The sequence below is a fragment of the Sinocyclocheilus rhinocerous genome, unplaced genomic scaffold, assembly GCF_001515625.1.
Source record: "Sinocyclocheilus rhinocerous isolate Xijiao unplaced genomic scaffold, SAMN03320098_v1.1 scaffold864, whole genome shotgun sequence".
NCBI lineage: Eukaryota > Metazoa > Chordata > Actinopteri > Cypriniformes > Cyprinidae > Sinocyclocheilus > Sinocyclocheilus rhinocerous.
The window spans coordinates 894966-915158 of NW_015645567.1; the positions used below are offsets into that span (position 1 = coordinate 894966).

General features: G+C 36.9%; 1 protein-coding gene across 1 annotated transcript in view; it reads right to left on the minus strand.

The window, feature by feature from the left end:
* The window catches only part of LOC107706744 (cAMP-specific 3',5'-cyclic phosphodiesterase 4D-like), a 218895-nt gene that overhangs the window by 170719 nt on the left and 27983 nt on the right, over positions 1–20193 (minus strand). The window contains exon 3 of the mRNA XM_016510547.1: positions 3178–3410. Within this exon, the coding sequence (XP_016366033.1) occupies positions 3178–3410 (233 nt within the window). The remainder of the gene's footprint in view (positions 1–3177; positions 3411–20193) is intronic.

The following is a 20193-nucleotide window of genomic DNA, read 5'->3' on the forward strand; positions in this document are numbered from 1 at the left end:
TGAGAATGATTTTTAGAACTATATCTTTATCGTTATCTTTATAGTTATCGTGCTTGGTGTGAACAGGCCTTTATGCTATGCCTACGTCCTACGTTATCCACTGGACGCCACTCTCTCGTGAAAGAGCGTACAACAGTTAGCAGAAGCTAGAGATTAAGGTTTATAAATTTGTAATTATGGATATTTTTCTAACACAAATGCATCGCATCGCTTCAGAAGGCCTTTATTAACCCCCCGGAGCAGTGTGGACTTCTTTTATAATGGATGGGTGCAATATTTTGCACAAATTTTGGGCTACCATCTACTTCCATTATAAAGCATGGATTAGCCTGGATATTATTTAATTTAACTCCAATTATATTCGTCTGAAAGAAGAATGTCATATACACCTAGGATGGCTTGAGGGTGAGTAAATAATGGGGTAATTTTCATTTTTGGGTGAACTATCCCTTTAAGGTCAGTCATAATGGCAGGTATTTAGGATACTTAATGTAATGCTTTTTAGACATAAAAGCACACAGTTCAGCAGTATCAGTGTTGAAGCTGATTTAAACAGTCATAGTGATTTTTATGACTTATGATCATTTTGTCATTTAAACTGGATGTCTGTGATTCAGAACCTGACAGGAAATTACTTTCTCATGCCCAACAATGTGAAGAGGTCTAACAGTGTTTTCTCTGCGGGGGAACGTAAGAGAAGCCCTTTTTTGAAAAAATAAATCTGTCCTTGATTCTAAGCAGCATTTCCATCTTTTCATCTAACCTTGTAAACTATTAGACGTTAATGGAAGGAGATTGTACCCAGTCAATAAGGTTTGATTGAATCCTGCCACACTAAAACACTACATCAGTTTTCAGTACATTCAACTAGTTTGGCCTAAAAGTAGCTCCAAGATGACGCAGCTTTTCAATGAATAGCCACAGGGGGAAATTGATTGTGAATGGCGGGGTGCCACTGATTTCTGTGTTATAGAATAAGGCCATATTTGAGACATGCATGCATTTATGCTGCCAGCTCATGTAGAATGTCAGTTGTTTGTTAAACCTACTCAAAATATGTAGAATCTTTAAAATGCAAGAACTTGCACTACAAACATGAAGTCACCACAGCTGAAATATTCATGATGCTGATGCAACATTGGCTTGATAAAACTCTGTACAGTAGTACTGTATGTGAGACTTCACAGTCTTATCAACATCTAAAAATGCCTAAGCATCACAGCTGAAATGCAACCAGGGCTTGCCGCTAGTCCGACGTCCTGGGGCTATTGTGTCTTCCAGTCGGGCTACCAAAATGTACACTGGGCTCTCTTAAATACAGGGCTACCACGGGTACTTAAATTTAAGGACATAAAAAGTTTTAAATACCTTGAATGTTATAAGAAAAGTCTTAATTATAATTTCAAGAGGTCTTACATTTGGGGAGGGAAAGACAAGAATCGTGAAACTTCAAAAGGCTATGATTTCATTGAATAAATATGAGCGCTGCACATTTCAAAGTCAAAATGCAGCGCAGGTGTTTTTATATGAATGTATCTCTGATAATAATACAGCTTCTGAATATTGCTTACAAATTTGAAGGCTTCTTATTGTTTAAAATACAAGTAAACATATTCTGCTACACATTATGAAGAACTTACCTGTACAACCTACTTAGCTAAGCCATGCCATTAAGCTACTAAGGCCCATTGTGTAAACTTTACATCCAAGTTAAAGTAAGACTATAAAAACACCAATGCAACCTTATACCCTGAATATTGGGAGTAGGCATTTTTGCCTGTAAGCAACCACCCACAAAGTTCTGCGCAGGCAAACAACACTCATGTTGTCTTCAGTAAATGTGAAAATCAAGTGTGAAATAGTATCGCCTAACAGTGAGGACTACAAAATGTTAGACACAAGAAAATTCACGGATAAAAGCCATTGTATATTGCTGTAGATACCTTATAAGAAACTGATCTTAAGCCACAAATTCTCTTTCATCCATCTGCTTGCAGCCCTGGAGAGACACCCTTCAGCTGTGCCTCTTTAAAGAGTCCATCAAAGAAGGAACAGGCTGCATGGATGATAAGTGACAGAAAAACAGCGATAGGGTAACACTGGACAAAATGTCAAAGTGCGTTCTAATCTAGCCCTCCCACCAAAGAACTTCTCACTCTAAACAGGCTTTGAGGAGCTAATAGTGAAGCCAATCTTTGCCTAAGCAGTCAATTTTATCGCCATGCTCACTTCATTCTTACATTTCTATCATTGGCAATGCTGAAACGCCACTGCTGAGAAATATTAGTAGTATTTTTACAAAGACTCCCACAATGTTTTCTTCACAAATGACCTTGTGGGTTGAAAAAAAAAAAAACGTGGTGCACTAGATATGAAACGATTTACAACCATAACAATTATTTTTATGATATGACGGACAGCCAATATAATTGCCGATTCTAAAAAAACATATAGCTAGAATAAAAACACTGCAATCAGAATTTACATGCTGCAGGAGAAACGGTTTAGTACTTTTTTTAACCTGTCACAGAAAAATTATAGTGGAAAAACATTAGTAAAAATGTTTTGGGAAATGTGGGATTTTCTTTGAGCGCCAACTTTCCAGTTTGGGGAAGTCAATTTAAGTATTATGGGAAAGTAAATCAGAATTTATCATAATTTAGTGGCAATTGAGATTGTTGTCTAAATTTATTTTGCATGCATTTTGTGTACTGTTGAAGAAAATTAATTTTTAGTCCCCTTTAGAAATTCTATTGACCATAAGTAACTTTGCAACTACAACTAACTCTCATTCGAGTACTGGTAGACTGTTAGGTTAGTTTACAGTTAGTAGAATAAGTTACAAAGAAAAAATAACGTGGGCACATTGAAATTACAGCTCCGAAACACACCTTTTTGCACCTTAATAGTACTAATTAAGACAAGCATGTGCAACAAAACTATTTTGCATCATCCTCTACGGCAGCATGTGCATCTTTTGTTCTTAAAACTCATCTCTGTCAGTAAGTGTACAAAGAAAGAAGTATTAAAATATATTTGAACACATTTCAAGTAGTAATTGCATCATCCAAACTCATCCGCATTCCACTTACATCTTGAAAACAGCACAATATGACCGATGCGGTCACTGATAATGTCCAGATTTTATGCATCCACACAAAAGGCTGTTTTGCTCACCTGCCGGCGTCAGCAGATGTGATGGCGATGAGTGGGGGCGTGCGCAGTGCCAGGGTGGTGGGACGGGCGATCGGCTCAGTCTCTTTGCTGTTCCAGTCATGTTGCTCAGCTTGCCGGAAGACCAACGGGGGCAGTTGCAGGTTCCGACTGGAACGTCTGCGCACTTGGAAGAGCTCCAAGCCTGGAGCGGCTCCTTCCTCTGCTTCTAGGTGCTCTGGGGACCCATCACACACCTGGCACAACAAACAACACAGACTCTGTTTACTAGTGCTCTGCCTTTCACAGAGTAGTGCGGAATAAATAATGCACTGACTGGGCAGGCTGTGTTGACTACACTGCCCTACAGAAATGTATTGGGTTTATGATAGTTCGAGTAGTATTCATATAAATGCAGAGGGGCAGTAAACTACACACACTCCCCAGATCAGCCAGTTGTCAGAGTACCAAATCAAATAGGGAAAATAAAATGAGGCAAGATACATGCAATGCATCAGCTTGCTTCATGTGTTGTTTTCTGAGATATTTTAGTTTCTACTCACTGAAATGTTTCAGAATCTCTCAAAATGTGCTCTATGAAGAGGTTTTATCAAATCTTCACATTTCATATCTTTTATGTGATCAAAATCAAAAGGAAAAAAATACAAAACAAATAATAAGACCAATAGCACATTGTCCCCCAAATTACCAGATGGTGTCAGAAGCTATTATTCTCAATTGTGATTCTCATTACTGTAATATAGTATTTTTTTTACTATATAATAAACTAAATATGTATTTTAACTAAACAAAAAGCAGTACAATGATGTAGAAATGCTTTACCTATTATAATAAATATTGGCGTAAAATAGGCTTAATTTTTACAGAGCAAAATCTGATTTTGGGGTGAAATATGACCTGGATTTGTTCTTGACAGACTTCATGAGATTCATTCTAGTATAAATAGATTTGTAGAAAATGAGTGGTTATAATAGAGGCACCCCGAAATGAATTTCCAAATTAAGTAAATTAATTTCTTTAAAGAGTATGTCAAACCTCTTGGGACTCTTGGGGATATGAATCGGTCTAAATTTAATCTGCCCAATCCTTTCTTGTACGTGCTAGTAAAAAATGTGCACTTTTTTTTTTCTTAGTGAAAAAAACATGCTAAAGTGTGCAACAAATACAATTATAAATTTAGTTATCTTGTCATATTTTGGTACCGTACTTACTGTCTCATTAGTAAGCCACATTTAATATTTTCCTATAAGAGAGGCACTTAGTTTAACTTTCTAAACACGCTCTCATGGTGTCCCAAAATGAGCAAAGCAAGCAGAAAATTGCCCTAAAAAAGCTTGTGATTTCTGGGCTTACAGTAATTAATTAAGATGTCAAATGTTCTGTCATGCATCATTATTTATGGAACATTTAACCAACACAATTCTCCCAAATAAAATCAAAGATTGTGCTCTCTTTAGAAGCAATCTGATAACAAAGGAGGCCAAGAAGACAGCGACTGACAGTAAGAAGGTGAAAAGTACAAAAAAAACACAATATTCACACACAATATATACAGTACAATACACTAAATTCCCCTGGTACACTCTCTGACGCCCACAAACAACTCTGGAGTATCACCTAATAGGCTGTGTTTACATTACTAGCGCTTTTTCCAATGAAGGGAACCGATATGTGTGCAGCATCCATTCACTCTGCATGTCCCATAGGGACCGTTGAACTGTGTTGCAACGAGATGGAAAGCATGCTGTCAGAGGAAAGGTAACGAAGCCTCTGTGTTTTGCATTTCCCAAGCTGCTACTTTATTAGCATAAGTAGTTCGTCGGTGTAAACACAAAACTTATAAAGAGAGAGGTTTCCGTGAAAAAGAGACATTAATTTGCATTTTGCATGGCTTAATTTGCCCATGTGCTTACACACAAAAAAGTGCAACTATAACTTCATATTTCAAGCTCTTGCTCTCTCTATTAACTGGGCCAATAACTTAATGCATTCATCATGACTGCATGTACACAAAAAGTATGAAAACAGCTATCAAATTAAAGCTCACCTCTATTTTCCCTTTTTGCAATAAGCCCCTAATGCACAATTCATTATCATACGAGTAGTTTGACTCATCCACTGAAGCCTGTGGGCATGTTGAAAGCCACGGCCCCCAGCACAAAGCATCAAGGGCTTCATTTACAGTCTGAGTAACATCTCACACCGAAGGCACATAAAATGCATCCATGTGACTAAACAAGGGGACGGAATTAGCGAAAGAAGCGTGGTTGGTTGGCTGTCTGGAGACAGACGGCACAATATCATGAAAATTGCAGAAACACAATAAGAAGATATGCAGCGTTATTATAGAGTCAGAGTCACGTCAGGAGGGGCGGGTGGGAGACCGGGGGGTTTAAAATAGTCTTTCAAAGCGGCTGTGGAGATGCAGATCACAGCGATGGTTTGAATGGCACGGCGCGCAGCGGAACAAAAGGAGTGAACCCTCCACCTGCGGCTCATGGCAGAACACGGCACTTTGTTCGGCGAGAAAACAGAGAAAGGGGAATGTGAGGCTAATTTCAACTATTTGCCAGATGTATTCTGGGAAGAAAAAGGAGGCAGAGGTAATCGGTTGGGCGTGGGCTTGAATGGTTTGAACATCTTGCTCTGGACAATGGAGCATGACTCATGCTTGAGAGCTACTAAAAGCTAGATTGACTGAAAGGCCTAAAAACAACCAGAACTGATCGATAGATGTTTATAAAAACAGATCTGACTGAGTTGGCCATGTTCAGAACTGGAAAATACTTCAAATTAATTCTATATTAATATAACACAAGTCAGTCAACTATTTTACATGGTGGAATAAAATTTGAAATTCAATTTTAATTATTAAATTAATAATATTAATAATATCAATCAAAGATTAGTTACTCATCATGCTTAAAGGAATTTATTATGGCTTATTGCTTTAAAAATATAATCAGTGGGTTTATATTATACATACATATACACTATCATTCAAAAGTTCGGGGTCAGTAAATTTGTATATATTTAGGATATATCCTGTACATAGAAGGATGCATTGAACTGATCAAAAGTGGCATTAAAAACTTCTAAATTGTCACAAAAAAATTGTTTCAAAAAAATAATGTTCTTTCGAACTTTATATTCAAAGAATCCTGAAAAATTAAGCTGCACAACTGTTTTCAACATTAATAATAAGAAATGTTTCTTGAGCAGCAAATCAGCATATTAAAACGATTTCTGAAGACTCATGTGACACTGAAGACTGGAGTAATGATTCTGAAAATTCAGCTTTACGTCACAGAAATAAAATGTTTTACAATATATTCACATAGAAAACAGCAATTTTAAATTGTAATAATATTTCACAACATTACTGTTTTTTTACTGTTCTTTTACGATTTAATCAAATAAATGCAGCCTTGTTGAGCCTTCTTTCAAAAATATTAAAAATTCTTACTGACTAAACTTTTGAATGGTAGTGTATACATATATACAAAATACACCGTTAAAATGGCTAAATTATTATTATTATTATAAATATTAGTTCATATCCAGCATATGATGGGATGCAACCAAAATGCTTTTTCCAGCATGAAATGATAGGGTTCCTAACTGGCCCAGATGGTAAATTAATCATAGGTGTACCGTTGCTCTCTGCAGATGTTAAGGCTCCTGAATTGGCTTGCAGTGGGTGAACACGCCCACCTCCGTCACTGGAGGATGAGCTCAAATATTCATGTAATTTCACAGTAGCTACTATCGTTTACAGTCATTGGCCGTATATATTAAAAGAGCCAGAATTCAAGTCACTCAGAGAGACCGAGATTGTTCTCTTTACTCCAAATGGCCTTGACTCACGCAATAGGACTGTGAGGCAGATGTCGTTTTGTGCCTTAATTGTGTGTGTGTATACACAATTTACGCCATTAGTCCTTCACAGAGCAAACAAACACAGCCTTATCCCTCAATGTTATTTATCCCTTGCTGGATGGCCTGACAGTGTTTCAGAAAGTGAAAAAAATCAGGATACATCCATCCAGTGTGTGAAGTATTACAGGGTTCAGGGAATAAATCATCTGTTTCATCACTCATCCGTCAGTCGAGGTATCGCGGGAGTTACAGGAGCCCGTGTGCAGCAGGAGAGATTGGATCAGCGCAGTACCGTTGTTCACTGTCCAAAGGCCTGTTAATAACCGAGAAGCCATTTACAACATTAATCTGGCAGATCAGACAGCATGAGCTATCTTTTGGCTTTTGCTAAGTCCTAACCTTCTCTTAGATGCCTTGATTGTCTCTGTAGAGACGAATCGCTTAATTTTCTCGAAAAAGGCATTTTCATTACTTTTAAAGTCAACGTGAAATAATGTTTGGAACTCTTTTACTTGTGTAATGTGCCATAAATTCCAGTAAAACAGGATATTAATTGAAAAAAAAGCACGATTTTATCCACTGGGAGTTGAATTGTATTGAGCTGAAGACATAAAAAGCATCACTGAAAAAATTGGTGTACAAACAATTTTCACTCAAAAATTGCTAGTAAATTTCACAATTACAAAGAAACAGCAAGTAATGCATGGAAATAAACATGTAATTTTGAAGTAGAAAGACTGAAATGGTATTTTCTTGTAAAATGTATTCCAATAATCTTTTATTTACAACTTCTAAGTATATAAGCAGTGGGTAAAACAAAATGCACTGGTGACATTAATTAAAATATTACAAAAATAAACAAATATTCGTTGGAATAACCAATAAATTGTGCACAATAAAACCAGGAATGTGTATTGAAAAAGCAATAGCTCATGTTGACTTTAATTGCTTCACAATATAATACAATTGTCATTTGGGTCCGTGTTATTCAAGGATCATCGATCCAAGTCTGTATTTTCCCTTGGGAATCACATTCTTGGACACACATCCATGATGTAGACCGTAAAAACCACAAGGGGTGGCAGAAGGGTCCTCAGCTGTAGAGGAAAACTACAGTCACACGACTCCGTTCGATATCTACATCAAAGGCTAAGCCGGAGAACATCGTCTGACAAAAGACAAATAACCTTGAGTTCTCCCTCTCTCCAGTTGCAATGATCACTCTCCATGTCATTTCTGCAGCTCCTGCAACCTATGGATTCCCACTTGAATTGCAATTAAGGGTCCCATCATTCTTTCAGAGGAAGCTTTGATGTCGTATGTGTAGTTTATCTTAAAGAAGCAATCAGAATCGCAAGCTGAATGAATTTCTCCACAAATGAAGAATGATAATCGGTGCATTGCGATGATTTTGATAATCGCGTTCTGATGTTGCTTACTCACGCTTAAAAATGCGCTCGTTATGACGTGAACGTGGAATCCAATTATGCAAATGTGTTGCATTGCCGCCTCTGTGTGACCATTAGGATATTTTATCATTCAGCCCTCCTGCTTGACAGAGACTAAAACTTTCAGGCACAAACATTTTTTTTATCTCCAAGCAGTGAAAGTGATAAATGGATTTGCCAGTACCGATTTAAACATGAAATGTGAAACGAAACAATAATGGCTTTGCAATTAGAGTCTGCGTCAGAGGAAATGATCACTATAAAATTCTGAGATTTCATTCTTATATCAAGGAAATGTGGCCTTCTTCATAATCTAAGGCAGCTTAAGAAGAGAAAAGAGAGATATTCAATGAAAGAATGTCATAACAAACAGGCTTGTGTCTGTATTGATTTAGACCAGTGTAATTATTGCAGGGAATATTTGCATAGCAAGAAAAAAAACGATTTGATACTAGGTTGTTGTGAATGGTTGCTAGGGGGTCTGACCACCCTAAAGAAGGCTTGATCCCCCCTGATGGACGTCAAAACTATATGTAGGGGGGGGTCAGATAGAAATACGGCTAGCCTACGCGTAATATGGAGATTTACTTGTAAATATTAATATGCGAAATATGGAGATTTACTTGTAAATATTAATATGCATTTCTATAGCCTTTACTTGTAAATATTAATATGCGAAATATGGAGATTTACTTGTAAATATTAATATGCATTTCTATAGCCCTGGCTGATTTTAAAATATAATTTTGGCAGCCCCTGAAATGGGTCGTACTGACAGTACCTGAGCGGTTGAAGAATACGCTACAGCGCTCATTCAAAGACGTGCATTTATTGCTTGGACGGAGCAAGAACACCTAAAATGCATGTGCAGATTCAGTCGAGTGATAAAGTTTACCCTCTTCAAATTAATGCTGTTGAACTGAATTTACGGAGCAAACTATTTGCTAAAATAACCATTAACAGCAATACAGCGGTTCTGTCAGATGCGTGTGAAAGCTGCATGTGTTAGGCTACTATAACAAACACTGCGTGTTTTCTTTCAGAATCATCATTGGCTGGTAGAAATAGAAAAATAGGTTACATAACAGTTTTTACGTAAAAATGAAGATAAGGTAAAAGGTGTGAATAATTACATGTTAGACACATTGTCTGTAATTTCACTAATGAAAATAAAGCCCTAGGAGAACTGTTGTGCATCTTTGATCAACACACAGCGGTGTTTTATTAATGAATCCACGTTTTTAAACGAATCGAGTGAATCAATGATTCAGTGAACCATTCATAAAGGCAGTCACTTGCTTCATTTCTGAATGAATCAGCCGTTTGAACAAATCTATTGAATGAATGATTGAATGACTCACTGACTTAAGACAGGTATTTGCCACCACCTACTGGCGCTTTTAGTTGTATATAGAGTATGTTTTTAAAAAAAATAATATTTCACTATTTATTTGTATTTTTGTATGTTGAATTAAAATATTTCTATCTAAAGCTACTTATATTTCAGCTACTTTTCTGTAATGTCTATTCAGTGTTTTTTTTTCTAAATGAACACAATGATAACTATTATCTTTAATAATAATTTTATCTTTAATCGGCACATGATGTGCATGTTAATGTCAGATGCGTGTGAAAGCTGCATGTGTTAGGCTACTATAACAAACACTGCGTGTTTTCTTTCAGAATCATCATTGGCTGGTAGAAATACAAAAATAGGTTACATAACAGTTTTTACGTAAAAATGAAGATAAGGTAAAAGGTGTGAATAATTACATGTTAGACACATTGTCTGTAATTTCACTAATGAAAATAAAGCCCTAGGAGAACTGTTGTGCATCTTTGATCAACACACAGCGGTGTTTTATTAATGAATCCACGTTTTTAAACGAATCGAGTGAATCAATGATTCAGTGAACCATTCATAAAGGCAGTCACTTGCTTCATTTCTGAATGAATCAGCCGTTTGAACAAATCTATTGAATGAATGATTGAATGACTCACTGACTTAAGACAGGTATTTGCCACCACCTACTGGCGCTTTTAGTTGTATATAGAGTATTGTTTTTTTTTTGTTTTTATAATTTAATATTTCACTATTTATTTGTATTTTTGTATGTTGAATTAATTAATTTCTATCTAAAGCTACTTATATTTCAGCTACTTTTCTGTAATGTCTATTCAGTGTTTTTTTTTCTAAATGAACACAATGATAACTATTATCTTTAATAATAATTTTATCTTTAATCGGCACATGATGTGCATGTTAATTAATTAATCTCATTAATTTGAGATTAATTTGATTAATTGGTACATTAAGTTAAAAAAAATTTTTAAACCCCCCGTGCTGCGTGTGTCAGAGCGAAGCACTGTGATCTTTTAACGGTTCGCAGTAAATACTGCTCCACATGAACTCCATCTCTGAAAATGCTGCGCGTTTGAGATGCTCATGACGTGCATTTAAAAATTAACATACGCCAACATCTTCCCTAATTTTTTATGAGAATGGTTTATAAATTTGCTGTCAACAAAAGAGAATTATTTCAAAAGAGGAGTTTCCCAGTGGATTTCCACCAAAATAAAAGCTCTATGGTTTAAAGTTTGAAAGCAAAGGAAAAAACACCCATGAATATTAGTATTGTAATTTTTTACTGTTGTAGTAATAATAATAATAGATTTAATTTATTATATTTGTTTTATTTTTATAATAATAATAATAAAACTATAATAATATTAATAACAAATTGCAATTAGATGCATTTCCCCAAATTGTTCTGCCTGTTTTTTATGAATACACAAATATTTATAGCTTTGCACACGATGTAGATTATTGTTTGACTGTTATAAAAAAGATGACAAATTGTCACTGAGCTTTCATCAAATATTTATTAAAGGTGCACTAAGCGATTTTTGGCAAACGATGTTGATATTTGAAAGCACCAAAACAAACACGCCCATACCCCACCGGACCTCGCCCCTATTTTGATAACTCCGCCCCACACGTACGTACACAACCCTGGCAGTGGCGATGGTGGATCTGCCATGCCTGCCGGCCACAGCATATTAAAGCAAAAGCCAACACAGATTAGTTGTGTGAAAAAGCAAAATCAACGCAACTCACCTATTAAGAAGAAACAAAGCAACCTCGGCATCCGATTCCCTTCCGCTCCTTGAGTTCTCTCCACCACTGGAAAGCTGCTCCAATATTTACGCGGTCCTACCTCTTGCCTGATTGTAACCCTTCTTTTTAATGCTTTGTTCCTCCGAAATTTTGTTCTTTTTTTTTTTTATCTGTCATCTCTCGCTGTCTATAGTCGATCAGCTAATATCCGTCCTGTGCACTCCCTATCATTACTAGACACGCCCCTTACTGCTGATTGGCTGCGACTTTGTTTTGGGACTTTTTTTTTTTCAAAAATCACTTAGTGCACTTAAAGTTTTAACAATCTTTTTTATTTCTTTTTTTATATTTTATTTTATATATATTTATTTTTAACTGGAGTACCTCATTTTGTTGTGTACATTCTAATGTAGATTTGCACATTTCAGAAGCCACATCTCATTTTATAATAATAATTAAATAAATTATTTATGCATTTAGCAGACGCTTTTATCCAAAGCGACTTAGTGCATTCAGGCTATACATTTTTTACCAGTATGCGTGTTCCCTGGGAATCGAACCCACGACCTTTTGCACTGCTAACGCAATGTTCTACCACTGAGCCACAGGAACACTAAATTTCAAACCAAAGATGTGCTGTCATCAGGCGACTGATGATCTCATTGGCAACTTGATTTATTTTGATGACTTTATTTTTCCATATTAAAGGCAGAGTAAGTGATTTCTGGTAGCCAATGTTGATATTTGAAATCACCAAAACAAACACGCCCCTACCCCAAAAGGGTCTTGCCCCTATTTTGATAGCTCCGCCCCACATATACGTACGCAACCCAGGCAACGATTAGTTCTATGAAACAAAGCAAAACCAATGTTACACCATGTCTACGAGAAGAAACATAGCAACCTCGGCGTCCGATCGCAGGCCTCCGCTCCTTGAGTTCTCTCCAGCACTGGAAAGCTGATCCAATATTTTACACGGGTCCTACTTCTTGCCTTATCTTTCCGCAGACGTTTTCCTCTTTTGTTTTTTTATCCGCCATCTCTATCTTTCTGTCGCTCGGCTCGGCTAATGTCCATCCCATGCACTGAACGTGCTCTCCTCCACATCACGAGTAGACACGCCCCTTATTGCTGATTGGCTACAAGTTTGTTTTGCGATTCGGCCCGAATCAGTTTTCTAAAGCGTTTTTGAAAAATCACATACCCTGCCTTTAAAGTCAGTATGAAAAGGAAGTTGTGATCATCTCTTCTTCCCTATTGTGATGTATATCCACGTGAAACGGCTTCTTCAACAAGAAAAAAAAATGTAGCGCAGGATTTAATTTGGTTAATTTGTGTACGGATAAATCATTAGTAAACACTGCAATATTCCATCCAAATTTAAGAAATTTAAGTGTATTTTTTGTTGTGGAAGTCCAAACTGGGATACAGGATTTGCACTTTTCAAAGCGTTCAATTAAATGTTCACATTATATTTTGGTTGCATTTGTGAGTTAATAAAAAAAAGTGACTGGTTGTATAAAATAGGCCCAGAATATCACAATATCAGTATATCGATCACAGCCCCCTGAATCTACTCAAATTGCAATCGTATCACAGCATGTTTTGAGGTATCAGCAAATACTGTTTTGCTGGGAATAAATGTCAGACCGTATCATGCCGAAACGTCCTATTTACACCCCTCATGATTTGAGGAATCATTCATGTCTACAGCACAAACGCAGCAGGATGAGCTACACACAAGTTTGCTCTGCACCCATTTCCTCCATTATTCTCTACAAATATCTTCTAATGGCTCTTTCCGGCCATTTAAGATCCATTAAATCTCTAGCACCCATTTCTAAAATGGTATAATTTCTGCTCCCAAATAAGCCTGCAATACTTTTTTTTTACACATTTCCAACAAACAACCTGAAGACCTCCATGTCAGACAGAAAGCACACTTGATTCTTTTTCCATTAGCTCAGGATTGGCTCCAAAACTCCGTGAATTACAGTCACAAGTGTCGCTCTCGATACATAACGCCGTATGTCCCAGGATGCACAGCTGTAATCCCAGTCAACCCCTCAGAGAGATGACTACAACAAGTGACGTCAGCAGGTTGTTGGCTCTGTGTTTGGAGCAATAACTTTGTCTAAGCCCTCACAGTTGGGTTATATTTTTAGACATGTGAGGCGACAAACTAAAGAAGCCCAACAGATTCGGAGTAACTGTCAGCTGGAATAAGAGATACCGTACCACCCTACAGCGATTCTGCAAAGCTTGCATTAACATTTTAATTGCATAAAATAAGCCGGTGTAACAGAGCTGAGCGATTGCAGGCTATTCTGATAAAGCAACAAACATTTCCCGTGTCAATATTACTGTGCCATGCTTGTAATGATAGCTTAAACAATCACCAATCATTTAACTATACTGTAATATTGCTGTAAGATTCTTTGAGGCCTAATGAATCAGTGAAATGAATAAAACTCCATACTAATGTAAAATTCATGAGAACTTTTCAAACCTCAGCATCTGCTCTAACCCTTGAGAGCAGAAGTGTTTTAAAAACAAGAATTATTTTGCTCTTTTCAAATAAAAGACTTTAATATGCTGTGCAGACATAGTCACATTGATAACGCAGTACTCTTTCTTCAGACTGTTTATGTAAAACTAAGCAAAACGGGTCATTAATTGACGTCACAAACAACCACATTAATATACAACCACCCACATTTACATATCAACAGCAAGCAACTTGACCCACGATGAGCGGCAATGTGACCAGTAACAGTACAGTATACAGATGGTAAGCAATCAAAACAGATATAACAAGACAACTTTAATTCTAACGTTTAAAAAAAAGGAAAATGCTGGAAAGGAGTAAAATACGGCCCATTTAAACTACTGAAATTAATGGACCTACCATTCCCTAGCAACCATCCACAACATCCAAGGACCAACTAGTGCTGTTCAAAATATCGATACGACGATGTATCGTCACAGAGATTTGACGATACGAGTATCGATACAGCTGTCCCTGTATCGATATTGTGGCACGTGCGCAGCAGTGGACCGTGCTTAATTTGTTTAAAATTTTACGTTTAAAATCGAGTAGAAAAGTGCGAGGTTTCTAAAAAAGAATGAATAGAGCATATATAGGCTACAACAAGGTTTAACCTGGCCGCAGAGGAAAACAACTGGGTTGCCTGATATAAAGAGACGTAATCCCCGACACAGAGCTTCACACTTTCGCAATACGGAAATATCTGCTAAATGTGCTACTTATCTTTGTCAACCTGGCAATCACTAATCGATTCTTGGGATTTAAGAATCGATATCGTTCCGTAAAAATGAGAATCGATTAAAATCGAGATCGAAATTTTTTACCCAGCCCTAATAGCAACATTTACCTTTTATTTCCTGATTCCAAAAGGAACCGGAAGTTTAGAAAACCCTCAGACGCTTGGTAAAACCCAGGATGGCTTCACAAGTCAACGTGAAGTGGCATTCTCAACCATTTTACTTTCATGATATGACAATTCCAGTTCAACAGGATATTCAATTGGGGTGGGGGGGAATAAAGAAAAAAGTAGGCCGAAGCTTGATTATGGCCATCAGGGACTGGCTGGATCATGAAAAATGTCCATCTTGGTGAGTATTCAGGTAAACACAGTCAGTTTGGAATGGAAAGAGTTGAGAAAGAAAATGCATGTTGTGTGCTGAATTTGTGTTCTTAAAGTGACAGCAGTCTAAAGGCCCAGGTATACTTCATTTCTTCATTTCTGTGTTCCGTTCCGTCTTGAGCACAGCCACGTCTGCACAGCTTTTAAAGTATAATCAACCGCATACGAGCACGGATGGATGAGTTCGACAAATGCGCAGTACTGTCTCAACAATCACCTTGCGCCTGCGCTGTTGTACACATACAGTCCGCATCATCACAAAAATTGGGCTGCACATAGACGGTGTGCGCGGATGTCCACGGACACTTCTGATGATGAAAATTGCGTCACAAGGACTGTGCGGACCGTCGCGGAACGCGGATGGGCGAAGTATACTTTGGGCTTAAATATCTGCTGCTGTCTGTCACGTTAAATCAAAGAACAAAAAATCACTTACTGCTCTAAATAACCTTTGTAACTTTTAATTGTATGCATTAATCTGTATTTAATTTTTACAATGAAGACTATGCAGTGTTATTTTACTTTTGATTATTTCATTTCTGTAGTATTTCTTACCTATAGCTTACTATTGTTAGATCCGCCTGAAAAACTTAAATCATTTGTCTCTTTATTCTATTGTATTTATTTGTGCTTTCATTTGCAATTTGTTTATTTGTTCTATTTTATTACTGACTGTTTAACTTTTTTTCTATTTTTTATTTTTTGTTAATTTATTTCAAAGTTTCAAATAAAGCCTCCCTGTGCTGGTAAGCTATTGCAACAAAATTACCCAAATTATCAAACATTTATGAGATATTAAAAATATCTATATGTTAGTATATATGGCGGTTTTCCCCATGGTATCGAAAATGGTATCAAATATCGATATTTTTAAAGGTATTGTATCAAAGTTAGAAATTCCAGTATCGTGACAACACTAACACCCAGAACCAATGCTTATCTGGCAAAACTAAAATTTAACAAAAAAAAATCAAATTTAAGAATCCCTTACAGCCAAAAAAAAAAAAAAAGGAAAATGCTGGAAAGGAGTAAAATACGGCCCATTTAAACTACTGAAATTAATGGACCTACCATTCCCTAGCAACCATCCACAACATCCAAGGACCAACTAGTGCTGTTCAAAATATCGATACGACGATGTATCGTCACAGAGATTTGACGATACGAGTATCGATACAGCTGGCCCTGTATCGATATTGTGGCACGTGCGCAGCAGTGGACCGTGCTTAATTTGTTTAAAATTTTACGTTTAAAATCGAGTAGAAAAGTGCGAGGTTTCTAAAAAAGAATGAATAGAGCATATATACCCTACCAAACACTTAGCAACTACACAGAATACCTTAGAAACCACACAATACAACCTAGCAACTGCTTTAAGCACCCTAGAAACCCCCCAGAACATCATAGCAACTAGGGCTGGGTTTTGACACAAATTTCACGATTCGATTCTCATAGGCTACATGCCAAATTTTCTCAAGGAAAAAAAATCTCTCAACTAATGCAGTAAAATATACATGAGAGTCAGTTAATAATAGCTACATGACTATAATATTGAAGGTTAAAACTGATATGTAGGCTACACAACTGCTAAAATTACACTTAATGAAGTTTTTAAAATAATAAAAGTTATTACATAATAATATTTCTACTTCAATTCGTTTTTTTTAAATAGGCTATAAACATTTAAATGGTGGCTGTCATAAAATTTGATGGATTTATTCAAACATAAAATAAACATTGAAGAACAGTAAAAATTATAATGAAGATGTTATATGGTGCATATATTTAGCAAAATTCCCTTCTCTACAGTTTATTCTTCTGGCTGACTAATGAGTTTATGGTCACCGAATATGTTTTTCTGGTCACTCCACATTAAACAGCGCCAAAACGGCATTTCTTGTTTGAATACTGCAATACAATGGACAGAATTAAAAATCTGAGACTTTGTTTCATATTAAAAGAACCAAAGCACAATGCTTATTGCGATATATTGGATGGAAAGTGCCCTTCAATGTTCCATCCATTAACTGAACACAGGCTAGACTAATCGATTCTTGGGATTTAAGAATCGATATCGTTCCGTAAAAATGAGAATCGATTAAAATCGAGATCGAAATTTTTTACCCAGCCCTAATAGCAACATTTACCTTTTATTTCCTGATTCCAAAAGGAACCGGAAGTTTAGAAAACCCTCAGACGCTTGGTAAAACCCAGGATGGCTTCACAAGTCAACGTGAAGTGGCATTCTCAACCATTTTACTTTCATGATATGACAATTCCAGTTCAACAGGATATTCAATTGGGGTGGGGGGGAATAAAGAAAAAAGTAGGCCGAAGCTTGATTATGGCCATCAGGGACTGGCTGGATCATGAAAAATGTCCATCTTGGTGAGTATTCAGGTAAACACAGTCAGTTTGGAATGGAAAGAGTTGAGAAAGAAAATGCATGTTGTGTGCTGAATTTGTGTTCTTAAAGTGACAGCAGTCTAAAGGCCCAGGTATACTTCATTTCTTCATTTCTGTGTTCCGTTCCGTCTTGAGCACAGCCACGTCTGCACAGCTTTTAAAGTATAATCAACCGCATACGAGCACGGATGGATGAGTTCGACAAATGCGCAGTACTGTCTCAACAATCACCTTGCGCCTGCGCTGTTGTACACATACAGTCCGCATCATCACAAAAATTGGGCTGCACATAGACGGTGTGCGCGGATGTCCACGGACACTTCTGATGATGAAAATTGCGTCACAAGGACTGTGCGGACCGTCGCGGAACGCGGATGGGCGAAGTATACTTTGGGCTTAAATATCTGCTGCTGTCTGTCACGTTAAATCAAAGAACAAAAAATCACTTACTGCTCTAAATAACCTTTGTAACTTTTAATTGTATGCATTAATCTGTATTTAATTTTTACAATGAAGACTATGCAGTGTTATTTTACTTTTGATTATTTCATTTCTGTAGTATTTCTTACCTATAGCTTACTATTGTTAGATCCGCCTGAAAAACTTAAATCATTTGTCTCTTTATTCTATTGTATTTATTTGTGCTTTCATTTGCAATTTGTTTATTTGTTCTATTTTATTACTGACTGTTTAACTTTTTTTCTATTTTTTATTTTTTGTTAATTTATTTCAAAGTTTCAAATAAAGCCTCCCTGTGCTGGTAAGCTATTGCAACAAAATTACCCAAATTATCAAACATTTATGAGATATTAAAAATATCTATATGTTAGTATATATGGCGGTTTTCCCCATGGTATCGAAAATGGTATCAAATATCGATATTTTTAAAGGTATTGTATCAAAGTTAGAAATTCCAGTATCGTGACAACACTAACACCCAGAACCAATGCTTATCTGGCAAAACTAAAATTTAACAAAAAAAAATCAAATTTAATTTCCTGAACCCGAGTACGAATGAACCATTATCTTGGAAAATCTTTTCTGCTATCTTTCACTTGATATCCACTGAGTTCATCAACAAAGCGTCTGCCAACACTGGTGCTCCAGTGTGGTGGTGAGATAACATCGTATTACGTATCAGAGTTCTCATTACGTAATAAATCATCATTAGCAACAGCTAATAAACAAACCAATTAAGAGGGAAGCCTGAACACAACTGTATGGACAAATCTGATAACACGCCCCGGTTATTACGCCGTAAAGTACACTGACATCATGGCTTCTTATTGATTTAACAGCCAATTACTAGATACTCATCTGCTGTTTATAGATCCAGATGTGGTGAAGAATAAATCACCATAATCAGTTATTTTGGAGCGCCCAAACATGCTCCGTTCACAAGCGCGTGGCTGCGCTTGTCTTACAGATATTAGCTGCCTATTAAGACTCACTTCTCAAAGGTTTGTTAGTAACGGTTCAACGAAGGAGGATTATCCATGCTAAATGTGTGGCCACGGCTCAATAGTCCTCGTCCTCCAACACTGGACCATTTGCTTAATTGCTTTAAAACTGCAAACCACATACAAATGTATGAATAAGGTATAGGACATAATTGAAGAAAACCAAATGAAAGCAGTCATGCACCTGCTGCACGCTGGTGTTTATTGTTGCTCTGAGCCGGGTCATTCTTGCTGCCGGTCTCGGCTAAGTTGAATTTATGAGTGTTCTTAAGTAGGTCAAGCTCATCTTCTTTTGAAAGTCTGTGAAGAGAGGCGAGTTTCTCCTTGGGGACGCTTATTGTTTGCGCTATTGTTTGTATTTCTGCTGCTCTGCGGCGCTTCGGTCATCCTGTAATAAGCAACTCTATTCAGAGAAACAACGGAAATATTGCATGCTGCCTGGATTTAATGGGGCAATCAAATAAAAAGCCCTCATGATAATTAGACCGCATTTTCATAAGGCTGCCTCAAGTCTATATAATAATGAGAGGAGTTTGCTAAGGGAAGCTTTACTACTACTAATGTTGCTCATACTTGGGTTTTTACAAAAAGAGAAATGCACTGTTCATTGTCTAGTGACTGGACTTTCAGGGGGAAAAAAGTCAGATTTACATTGAAAGAAAGACCTGGGTCATATCTAAAGACTTGATAGCGAGTTATTCTGATGTAAACCAGTAAGAAACCACCTAAATGCTGTAACAACCAACTAAGAACCACTCAGAATGCCCAGGAAACCAACAGAACAATCAGTGCTGTAGTATTGCAGTGCCAACCATTTAAACCACCCTAGCAACCCCCTACCAAACGCATAGCAACTACACAGAATACCTTAGAAACCACACAATACAACCTAGCAACTGCTTTAAGCACCCTTGAAACCCCCCAGAACATCATAGCAACTAGGGCTGGGCTTTGACACAAATTTCACGATTCTCATTCACAAGCTTTGCGATTCGATTCGATTACCGATTCGATTCGATTCGATTCAATGTCGATTATTT